Source organism: Haliotis cracherodii, unplaced genomic scaffold (genome assembly GCF_022045235.1).
Source record: "Haliotis cracherodii isolate W230 unplaced genomic scaffold, xgHalCrac1.p SCAF_5, whole genome shotgun sequence".
Classification (NCBI taxonomy): domain Eukaryota; kingdom Metazoa; phylum Mollusca; class Gastropoda; order Lepetellida; family Haliotidae; genus Haliotis; species Haliotis cracherodii.
The window spans coordinates 59,053,950-59,066,300 of record NW_027266308.1 but is presented as its reverse complement, the minus strand read 5'-3'; the positions used below and the strand labels follow the sequence as shown (position 1 = coordinate 59,066,300).

General features: G+C 39.9%; 1 protein-coding gene across 1 annotated transcript in view; it reads right to left on the bottom strand.

The window, feature by feature from the left end:
• The window catches only part of LOC139442960 (uncharacterized), a 29,647-nt gene extending 17,608 nt beyond the window's left edge, over positions 1–12,039 (bottom strand). The window contains exon 1 of the mRNA XM_071223884.1: positions 11,623–12,039. Within this exon, the coding sequence (XP_071079985.1) occupies positions 11,623–11,870 (248 nt within the window). The 5' untranslated portion in view covers positions 11,871–12,039. The remainder of the gene's footprint in view (positions 1–11,622) is intronic.
• Between the last annotated feature and the right edge of the window lie 312 nt (positions 12,040–12,351).

Genomic DNA, 12,351 nt, shown 5'->3' with positions numbered 1-12,351 from the left:
GTTACTTACGTTTGCTGTGTTTCGAGGACTGTTTTGATAATGTTTGGTCAAATCCAATTTTCAAGTATATACTATCTTTTTGTCCAGTTGTAAATTAAGAAAAAGTGCATAGATTGTGTGAATGTCAATTTCGGTAAATATACCTCTTTGATATATCCGTATAATGATATTGCTGTATATGTTCTTAAAGGTTAGTAACAATTTAAACGTAATTTTATCCAATAGTCGGCTTAACTACCTTGATGTTTTCAGGGAGATAAATACCATACTCGAAAACAGCCCCTGATATATCTGATATCACATATGATTTATCTGAAAAATTATCACACTTTTGGGGCATCGCTGATTGGGCATCTACCAAATGAAGGTGGCCGATAACTGGGTCGCCGTCACTCTAACATTAAACGAAGTCAGGAGAAATCATTACACTTGTATTGTATCTGTTGTAGAAATACAACGTAGAACAATGTTGACACAAAGAGGTATCTACATTTGTGATCTGATAAAGAGTTTGTCCCTTCCATGTAAGACATTTTGAAATGATGAAACAGAATCCGCGCCAGAAAGACATCGTGCAGATGTGCTCGTCAGATATTAGAGCCCACGCGATAGCTTGCTGATATTTTGTATAGTCTCTTGTCATTGTGCAATTATAACACACCGGACGATATTATCTAACCCTTTAAAATATTCCATGTTAAAAAATGGCAATGGATAGCAATATGTTCTTTTCAACAACCGAGATCGGATTACTGTCGGTATGCATTATTGAGATTACTGATACAAGTGCTAATTGATTGTCATACATCTTCGATGTTTGCTCAAATTCTACCATACAATGTATCTGTTTCTGACATGTGTCCCTTCGGCTGTATTAAACTCTTTACTTACCTTAGTAGATGTTCTCATCTCGATTGACCTTAGATCAGTCTTTCGATCCGTGATATTAAGATTAGATTTGTTTGTTTGTTTGTTGTTTAACGCCGCACTCAGCAATATTCCATTTATGTGATGGCAACATAACATCTACATTGGACATGACAGCGGTCTGAAAATAATCGAAAGTGGATCAGGTAGTCCAGTGATTGATATCATGATCATCGATCAACGCAATTGGGACCAATGACATTCATCAACCAGGTCAGCGAGCCTGACCACCCGATCTCGTTAGTCGCCTTTTACGACAAGCATAGTCGCCTTTTACGGCAAGCAGTGGTTGCTGAAGACCTATTCTACCCCGGATCTTAACGGGTCATCTAGATTCGAAATCATAACGACGCCTTGAATGTATACAAGAAAACATATATAAACCTTACATATGAAGATGTGTAACTTTAAATGGCGTTTTGGTCGTAACATCCATTAAAAGAATTACGTTTCGAATTTGTATTGATCTGCAGATTTTCAGGACGCAACAACATCATTTGGTACATTTGCCAAATTGTGTTACTTGTCAAATCTCTGGGGCAATTATTTTTAATTAAACAATAAATATCGTAAATGGATAACTGGGATCTTGTTCGACAGCACTTTACCGTTACTTGTGCACTTTCACTATCACTAATGTCACTGAATGAGATGTTGACATTCTTGAACACACGCACCTCTCTCGTGGACACAGGATGAAAGCATCATCATGATCTGAACTAAGACTGTGGTATCCTTAGCGGGAACAAGTATGGAACATAATGAATAGGTGATAACGTCATTGCAGAAGCACACCACGACACAAGCTCAATTTTGATTGTACACAATAGTTAAAATGGTCAGAAAGTCGTGGAGGATCAGGATAAATTACATATGTGTTCAGGGCAGTTAGGGATTCAAACCTCAGTTGGAAAATAATCATTTGCTAAACAAAGATTCACTGATACGATCAGTAACAAAGAAGGGTAAACTTTGCCATCAATAGAGGAATGGCTGTGGAACGGCTGTTGAACGGCCGTGGAACGCCCTCCCGAACCCTAAGTTAGCATTACATATAGTTTATCGACCGATACTTCGGCTTCTCTGTAGTTAAAGCACAGTTTCCTCTTGACATTTCGGTTTAATAAATTGGGTTTGTTTGTTTTTCCTGTCGTTTCATTAATGTTTTACTGATCAAATACGATTACAACGACACTACGGAATTCACCGTAAAGCTAAATATTTGCAGATGGGATTGCAGAGTGGAAGATATTTTCTTTCAGGCATACGGGAGTGTGTCGGCGTGGCAGCTATTGAAATAAGAAATCGTGTGTGAAGGAATAAATGCCATTCTATAGATTCAATCTTTGTAAGTTCAATGAGCGACTAACTTGGTGAATTTATAACGACAAACTGTCGGACAATCCTGTTTATTTTTGTATTGGAAATGGAATGTTAAAAAATGAAAATATTTTCAGATCGCTTTAATTAAATATTCAAAAACATACTTTTACAAAATTAATAAAACTTAAAGTAATATCATGCTTTGATCGCGATGCAGACTTTGTTCCAAGTCCTGATTTTTGAATTAGTTTTAAGACTAACAGTTTATTAAGTTTACTCCATCCTAGGGTTTTTTTTCAAGTAAATGTTCCAAAAAAACTCAAACATTCTAATGAATATCATCATCATAATTTGGTAAACATAAAAACATGCTGTTCTTGCTTATATTAATGCCGTCATACATATACGGTGTAACGCCTTCTTTCAAGGGCTGACATTTCCAAATTTGGCGCATCAGTGACAAAAATTATGTCCGATGCAATTTAATATATTGATTTGTACCATATGTTCCCGTGTACTTTTCAGGTGAACAATTGACTTGCCTTTGCGTGTGTTTGTGACGGTCGCCACCGGTGGGGCAGGATACGCTCACCTTTTCGCGAACACCTGGTATCATTACTGTTTGATAGCAATTCATAAACACATGCTCATGATATAGTCGGAATCGTACAATCGCTTTGTGCATAGATTTCTATTAGATATGGAAAGGGTTTTCTCGCTTTATTAACAAATAATTTAGACATTTACCAATACCAATAAGTAACACAAAAGTAACACAAAAGTAACACAAGTACCAGCCGATAACCTTGACGTCAATAAAACCAACCAGCGCCTATACCTTACGAATGAAAGAAACCAGCCAGTATACTTGACGAAGATAAAACAAACCAGCCAGTATTATAACTCACGAAAGTGACACAAACTAGCCACAGTAAATGTGTACTACACGACAATTAACCTGATTCCAAAGAAATGAAACCTAACGATTGACATTGATTTAACTGAACATCTGTCCACTGGTATTCGTTCCTCTTTTGATCACTGAAGCAAATAAAATCAGTAATAAAATGTGCGGCCACCGTCTCAGCCGCGCTGAAAGTCAGTGACCGGAATATCCGTCCAGAAGGCGTTCGATAACGGACATACTAAAACACGTCGAATTTGTGTTCGCGGGGATATCTGTGAATCGTCTTCTTTAAACAATAGTCTGAACATTCGAGCAAAAAACGTCTGGTATAGGTCAATGTGAAAGGAAGCGACTACTGCCAACAGCGTGGATTTCGTACAAGGAAGGTGTTTAAAAGGGCCAGCCATCCTAGACGTGTGAACGTGTTGATCTTGGCACGATCGAGGCACCAATACACTTAGTGTGGCAGTCTCTCTGAAAGTGTACAAGAGTCAAATAATCACCTTTCAAGATCTGTGTCAGTGAGTTTCGAGGAATGGTACGGATGGTCCAGTCATGCGTGCCAAAATTATGATTGTGTGTTTGAATCCCAGATTCGCCACGCGTATGTTGCTAGGTTTTCTAACACAATATTTCACCAAAGTGGCTTGCATGTCGGTATTTCCTCACACATCAAGCTGACACGCTGTGATATAACTGAAATACTGTTCGCAGTTGCGTTAAGCCAAAGTCACTGAATCACTTATCTCAGATGTTGTATATTGATAAGGCTACAATAACACATTGAACGAAACGTTCCGATAGTTAATAACTCTTCTATTCGAATCCTAAAATTTGGGAGAAACAAATTCAAGATTTCAGAATTATTGAAAAAATTATCGTTCATCGGTATACAGTGTATCCCAAAAGAATGTAATTCACCATTCGGTTGTTATTGCATTTGCAGAGGGCTTCACATGGTATCTGCCTCTTCATCTGTGCCTGTATGACCTTGTACAAGAGTTTATCGGAAACATTGTTCTTGTACGAGTGCAGATAATGCCTCCTCTCTCTCTACGTTTTTCATTAAATTACCCTCGCTATTATTGTTTAAGGATTTTTCAACTTTTGACGTTAAAAACGAATTCACAAAGCCATGTAACCATGCTTTGACTCTCATTGTTCAAGTAGTAACCGTTTGTTTTAATTCCCGATCCCGGGGCTGACATTAAAACTACAACAAAATAGTGTTGTAAATTTCGATAAGAAACTGAGTACACACAATTTATGGATAACACGTTTTTTAATACTGTAAAGGCGACGTTTCGGTATAGATCCTTATACCGTTGTCAAGCAGTCTTAGTTGGTATCCATAAATTGTGTCATCAGTCAACCTCTATATAATGCCACATGTCGGACAGCAGCGCTGAGTTTTTGCACATATGTGTCACTCCTTTAGACAGACATAGAACCTGTCAAAAACACGATTTGAATCGACCGAGATAATAGCTTTTCTGAGTACATTTTAAATATGCGTCATACATTTTATGTCCATAGGAGTCTTTTCATCTGTCTCATGTGACGCACGTTCCACATCACACTGTACTTAAAACTTCAATATCCTAAAGTGAAACTGGTGTCTGAGTCACATGATGAAATCCAGTTGCTTGTCACATCGATAATCTGGGTTCGATTCCAAACACTGATAGAAAAACACCAGTGCTATTTCGTTGTCAAAGGTAATTATTGCAATTCCACGTTGTCATTTTTTTAAAAATGACTTCACAAAGAATATTTCATGATAAAGATCCTTAGCGAATGCGGTATTTGGTGCATGGGTGTCGAGGAGTGGGTCATGAATATATTATGTACCGTTGTACCTTTTTGTACTTTTCGTTCAAAATTTCATTCAATTAAAAGGCAACTGTGAAGCTCAGACATGAAAACGCGTAAATGCACATTGGTAAACATAACGGTCAGCTATCAGAACGTTTCGAAAAGGGTTGGGAGATGGTGAAAAAAAGAGACAAAAAATATTTATGGTCAATATTAATTACTTGTATTATTGACCGGTTTGAAACTTTGCGTACAAATTATTTATTTTTAAATGATCAAATAACCTTCCAGGGATATATATAATTAATTTCATCGCAACCTGTTGCATACGATTGCACTGACTGGCACAACCGTGTCATGTCTTTGAAATCAACATGTGGCAAATAACAGAAAACAATAGTAATATATGTTTCGAATGGCCAACTCGAACTTCGACAATGTGAACTTCTACGGTGACAGTAGTTTACAAATGAAATCAGAGGACAATCCCGATCAGTAGTTATCTTCAACATCAACCTTATGATTTACTGATGGAAATAAGCCTGCTGGCACAACCATTGTCAACGCAACTACCCTATGTATGTTGGCATACTGCAGGGTATTTTAACATAAGACGAGCCAGACCTGTGTGAGACTGCTAATGTCTGTGACACAGTGGTTAGTGCATGTTATACATATTTGTACGTGTTCTGAAATAGATCCCATCATTTTTTTAAGGTGTTGTTGACAAAGTGTTTGTGCAGTGTACAATGTAGCAGCTGGTGACAAAAACATCTGATAATTTTGTTCCAATGCCGAACGTATACAGTTCTAATCGGCACTTTTTTATATAAGCCTCGATAAATAGGCTATTGATCGATCGATGTATTCACATACAAGTGCCAGAGTTAGAAGGCTTGTTAATTAAGAGGCATCTGATGGATCTTCACTGGTCTTGACATCACGAGCATCGATCCACGCAATTGGGATACGATGACATGCATCAACCAAGTCAGCGAGCCTGACCACCCGATCCCGTTTGTCGCCTCTTATGACAAGCACAGCCGCCTTTTACGACAAGCATGGGTTGCTGAAGACCTATTCTACCCAGGATCTTCACGGGTCTTTTCCACACGTCGGATGATACCCAAAAGAGGTAGATCACTTGTTTGACAAATACAGCGTGTCAAATTTGAATATAACTTACCATGTGTTCAATGTATAGCAATGTAGATTTCGCTGAGCTAAACTGAATTTGGAATGACATATATATATATATATATATATATATATATATATATATATATATATATATATATATATCTGTGTGACAAACGGGTATGAAGTTCTGATAAAAAAGCTTCTATTTCTAATGCAGTTCTATTTCTCAAAAACCGTAGATTCGTGTGGAAGGTATATCCGAATGTGAACACAGGACTTCTTCATTTGTCATGTAGTTGAGGGGGGCACGGGTGGCCCAGTCGTCTAAGGCGTCGCGATTCGCTGTGCAGAAACCTATGATTGCGGGTTCGAATCCCGGTTCGCCCCGATTATGTTTCTAGGTTTGTCAGCACCATACCCGTGCTCGTGGGTTTCACTGAAGTGGTTAACATCTGAGACCTGCATCACTTCGGGCTTTCCTCCCATATTACCACATTGAGCTGACACGTCGTGATATAACTGGAATATTGTTAAAAGCGGCGTAAAACACAACTCACTCACTCACACATGTAGATGATGAACGCTGTCAGATGGGCAATGTTTCTTCAAAAAACGTGATAAAGCCACGCTTTAACGTTTACGTTTGCCAAAGGTCGCCTGCGACCTGCGTGATGTTCTCGTTGAGCAATCACAGACGCTAGCATTGTCACCGGAAGGTCTGTAATTGGGAATCAATGTACTCGTGCACACTCTATGTACAACACGGTACACGTGTGTTTGAGTATACGTCTAGCTAATGGACACAGGCCTGGGCTGTACCGTCGTCTTTGTTTAATAGGAACTTCAATCAACATACTCAGCTATAAACATGCATGTATGTGTAGTCATTAAAGCACTTAAACTGCATAAAGTGCCATCAAGTGTTCCTAATGTCTAAATGAAGCATAACATTTATAGTTATAATATTTGTCTTATTTGGCCTCCGATAGTCCAAAGACAAGAGTGAGAGCATTGCGCCCAGTGATCGAAGGTGTCGCAAATTACTAGGGTTTCGTAGCCTTGACAGGATCCGCTGGCCATGGATTTGAACTAAAGTGTATGGACCTTTGTTTGCCATACAATGAGGATCGCCTACAACCTGCGCTAATTTGGAAATGTCCTCCCACATTTAGCTAGTATGGTGTTTGTAATACAAATACTCTTCGAAGACCTCTAAAGCTAAACTCACGTACTCAATCAGTGTAAATGCATTCATAAATGTATGCTGAATGTCCACCCCACCAATAGTTGTAAACTTGCTGGTGCTGCGTACAACATTAACTCACTGTGTCGCGTTTTCGAAACTATCTAACTTGTTTTACGTTATCAGCATACCTGTTATACGTGTTGCCAAAATAGAGGGGACTTTGGGATACTTTCGTATTTGTTCTTGAAGGAGTTACCCAATCTTGAAAGCTTCAAGATTTGGGTAGGAGTTGAAATGTCGATAACACAAAGATCGTATACATCAAGTGTAACGTCATGTAACGTATGTCTGGCAGCTGTCTCGGTGGTCCAAAAATAACATTACTCGAGGAACCAAGAGATATACAAGCTGTCCCCAGGACTTCCTGGCACGTATTCTTATACCCAACGGCATCTCATTTGCCACCTGTTATAAGATATTTATCTATTTGTAAGAGTGTGGTCTGAGTTAATGGAATTTAATCTGTGAAAATGCTACCATGGAACGTATAAAACGCTGAATACTCTTCCAGTGAAACATTAATTGTATAATCAGAAATAAACATCGCCTGTATGTATAAAACATTGTCTAAAGTTCACGCCATGTGAGGTTTCAGGTGGGACGAGTTTCCCAGTATAACAAACGAAATGTGATCCGCTGTGCCAGGCGCTGAAACTTGTCTGATTGCGCCGTGTGAGTCTAGTGAGCGTTTGTCCGGAGAACGGGAGGTCAGTTGTTCGTTACAAGATGGTACATATACATGTTTGTACCCTGTCTGGCGCTCGGCATTAGGGAGATGGTTATTAAACAAGGACTGGTCAGCTTACTTTACTGTGTCTGAGTATGGTACCCATGTTAAACTGTGACATGGTGTCTCACTAGGCTAGCACTAGAAAACCGGTATTAGTCTAGCACAAGCAGCCACACTTACGTCGCCAGACAAATTCAAAATTATTTAAAACGCAATGTTAAACCCCAAATCGCGAAGGTGTGGATTGTTGCTCATGCTTGTAGGCATTGGATTGTGAAGGTGAGGTGAAATAGGGTCTAACGTCGCGTCCAAGATTATCGCTCTTATATAGCGACGTGCATGTACGTGTGTGTGTTTGTGTGGCTGCTTGTACTAGTCCGGACTGATGCCGATTTATAGTGCTAGCTCACTGAGATACCATGCCGCAGTTTAACATGAATACCCCACTCAGACACAGTATACTGACTCCGAGCCGACCAGTCCTTGTTTTAGCCCCTTAATACCGAGCGCCAGACAGGGTAACAACAAGTACCATCTTTTAACGTCTTTTGGTATGACTCAGTCGGGGATCGAACCCCGGACCTTCCGCTCTCCGGGCGGAAGCTCTACCACTAGACCACGGAGGCGGTCTGCATTGGATTGTGAGGTCTACCCACGCCGTCGTGATGTTGCTTGAGTATTGCTGACTGCGGCGTTGAACACTCAGTTACAGTCGACTTTAACAAATAGGTTGCCTGGAATACGAGTGACCCAGTCGTCTAAAGCGCCGTAATTTGCTGTGCAGTGTTGCCTCCTTTGGGCACGTCAGAAACCTATCATTGCAGGTTCGAATCCCGGTTCGCCCCGATACTGTTTCTAGGTTCGTTAGCACCATATCCGTCCTCGTGGGTTTCAACAAAGTGGTAAAGGTCTTAGACCTGCATCACTTCGGACGCTTCTCCCACATCAGGCTGACACGCCGTGATATAACATGAATACTGTTCAAAACGGCTTTAAACCCAACTCACTGACACACATTGTGTCTTTTCGCGGAATTCTTCTGGTATAATGACACGTGGAGGTTGATATCGGTAGAACAGTACATCCTTACTCATTTCGCGAACACCTTGGCCCACATGCACAAAGCGATCTTAGCGCTACGACTATTGTACGCCTATGTTAAAGTATGGGAGTTACGATCATCTTAGCGCTAAGATCGCTTTGTGCAAGTGGGCCCTGGTATCGTCACAGTTTTTCATTGATCCATTCATATAATCTTCACCACCAGTTGCCTTTTGCACCAATGGAACCCAATTAATCCTCACTGATTATTCTTTATATGGTTACACCTTCAACACATTTCTACCTAGGGATTTATTTCCCGTTCCACTTGGAACAAATAACTTCAAGTGCCGTCATGGAAAGGAACATCATGACCCTTTCAGATACTCTCAGTGCATGTCAAACTGCGAACGGTTGTATGAGGACACAGTGAGCCAATGTGGCCCTGACATTCACGTAAAACATAACTCTAACATAAAATAGGAATTTTCCGTGTGAATGCACAGTGTTCGAGATACTACATAAAACCCTCAGTGGAAGTAATGGCGTGTACTTGGAGCAGTGACGTGAACTGGTTGCAAATATGAAAAGTTGGTAACAGATTCACTCAACATTTCTGTTCCTATCTGAACAGTTCACTGTGTCTGATTCACGCTTCAGCGCCTTAGACGTATTGATTGAAACCTTAGAAATATTGATTAGTACCTTAGGAGTAGTTTTTGGTCAGCTTTACCTTTGTATGAATCCACGCGTATATTTGAGAAGCCGCATATCGGTGTCCGCTGCGGTGATATTACTGGGAAATAGTAAATTGGGTTTCCATTATACACGAATGTCGCATACACTTGTCTCCAATGACATTTAGACACAATGAAATAAATTGCTTGAAGGAAACTTTTCAGCTGGATCTTCAAGTTTTATCTTGATATGGAATATCACTTAATAACTAGGAAGAGCGTCATACGACTCTTGCTCCGAAGTTGTTTTATCAAGCTTACAAAATTCAAGGCCTCAGTAAAGCTTTCAAAACGTTTTATGGTAGACATATATATGGAGGACATTTCCAAATTCGACGCATCAGTGAGACAGAATTGATGTCCGATGACATTCAATATTTTGACATGTACCATATGCTCCCGTGTTTTTTCAGGTGAATGATTGACTTGCCTTTGCATGTGTGTGTGACGGGTACCAACAGTGGGGCAGGATACGCTCACCTTTTCGGGAACACCCGGTATCATTACTATCTGATAGTGATTCATAAACTCATGCTCTTGATATAGCCGGAACCGTACAATCAACTCTCCTTTATGCAGAGATTTCTATTGGATATCGAAAGGGTTTTGTCGCTTTATTGTTTGTGTGTAATACCAAGGAGTATAAAGTGAGTGTGTTAGTTAAAACTTAACATCGCCTGGGCATTATTTCAGCCATATATGACGAATGAAGAGTATATTATACTGGATTTAAGTTATGACCTTCTGTCAAATAATTCAACATGAAACATGTACAATTTCGGAATTATTACATATAAATAGTTCAGTCCACATCAGAAGGAATATAACGAGACACGGCGATAGTCTGAACAATACATACTTCATATACGAAAATATATCTTATTTAATTAAATGACGTGTAATTTACAGTCGGTATCAATAAATCACTACGCTCTGACTCAATGGAGGATATCACTGGCGGTTGCTTTCGACTTAACAATGTAACAGGACATTCACAACCTTAAATTATTTGCTTGCGGTGCATCCCGACTTTGTGCTTGAATTGTAGGGTTCCCATTCGTGATTCCACACCGCATCTGATTTGGGTTATATATCATGTCTAGGCCCTTGTTTAATCTAATCGCTTGTAAGTGGAGGTCTTCGGTAGGAATAACAATGTGTCTTCATTTATGTCAGTGGCAATTTCCTTTTGACTTTTTAAACAACCATGACAAATAGCCCAAATCGATTGAAGTGGTTTTACATTTCATGTGAAATGAACCTATCTGAAAACGCGACTATCTGAAAAAACGGGAATTCCAAGTTCGCAAAAATGCATTAGTTCTTGCATATTAGAGTATGAAGAGCATGACACATGCAGATCTCTCAACTTCAGTCCCCCAGCATCAAAATGCATATTGCAACAGCATTGTGAACATAAAGGCTGTACATCACTGTATAGCATTTACTGAATCATCCAGATGGTAAGAATTGCACATATCGAATGGAACTATTTATTTTTTCAAGCAGCATATACGAAATCAATCAACAGTATGTATAGCATGAAGCTCACGTGTATTTTGTATATATCTCATCTACATGAAACAGTTTTTATGTTATATTCTCATACGGTCAAGCAGTCAGGTTAAGCGTTCACTTGCCACACACGTACATGTACGTATACTCATAATAACACACGAAGTGATACATATTGCAAAACTTCAAGCATTCAAATACGAAATGTAACGTTATGATGTGTATGTATAGTTTTACTTACTTCATAAACATGACGACCCCAACTTTACTGATATCCTCTTGAATAATCTGCCACGATTCCAAGACCATGGCTTTCTGTGGTTCTGTAATTTTTGGAGCATGCTCCAGGGGGTCTCTGGCGGGCGCAACAATATGTCCATTACACGTGTGTCCATTTGTGGGGAGATACTTCTTCCCCTTCCCTTTTCCTTTCCCTTCAGCAGAACTCGCCCGTTTGTTCCTGCTCTTCTTCGAGTGGTGAAGTCCCATAGCTGTAAGTGATAACGAATCTACACGTGAAACATTGATATTACGGCGCCGCTTTAGGAACGAGCTGTACACATGGCCTAGCTTTCAGGAAACGCCCGCTGCAGGACCACCAATCAATGTTGGGAACGAGACGCTACTATTTCGCAAAGAGATATCCACCATTGACAACTTCTAAACACACAAACAGTAATTGCTGTCACGGGGCATGCTTTATACACACATGCTGACACGTCATATCCGGTCTACCGCTGTCAACCAGGCACACGTCCCGCCTCATTATCGGATCACCAGTGGCTCGGAATTGATAAATCCTTCACGTTCGGATTTGATCTTACAAATTTGTTCTCTCTAGATTAAGCTGAATAAGACAACACGGAAAGATTTAGTTTGGTCAATACAGAGGCAAACCCATGGGGTTCATTGATCTACTTAGCAACACCTATCAGGAATCTTCCTCGCTGCGTGGGTTCTCCAGGAGGAG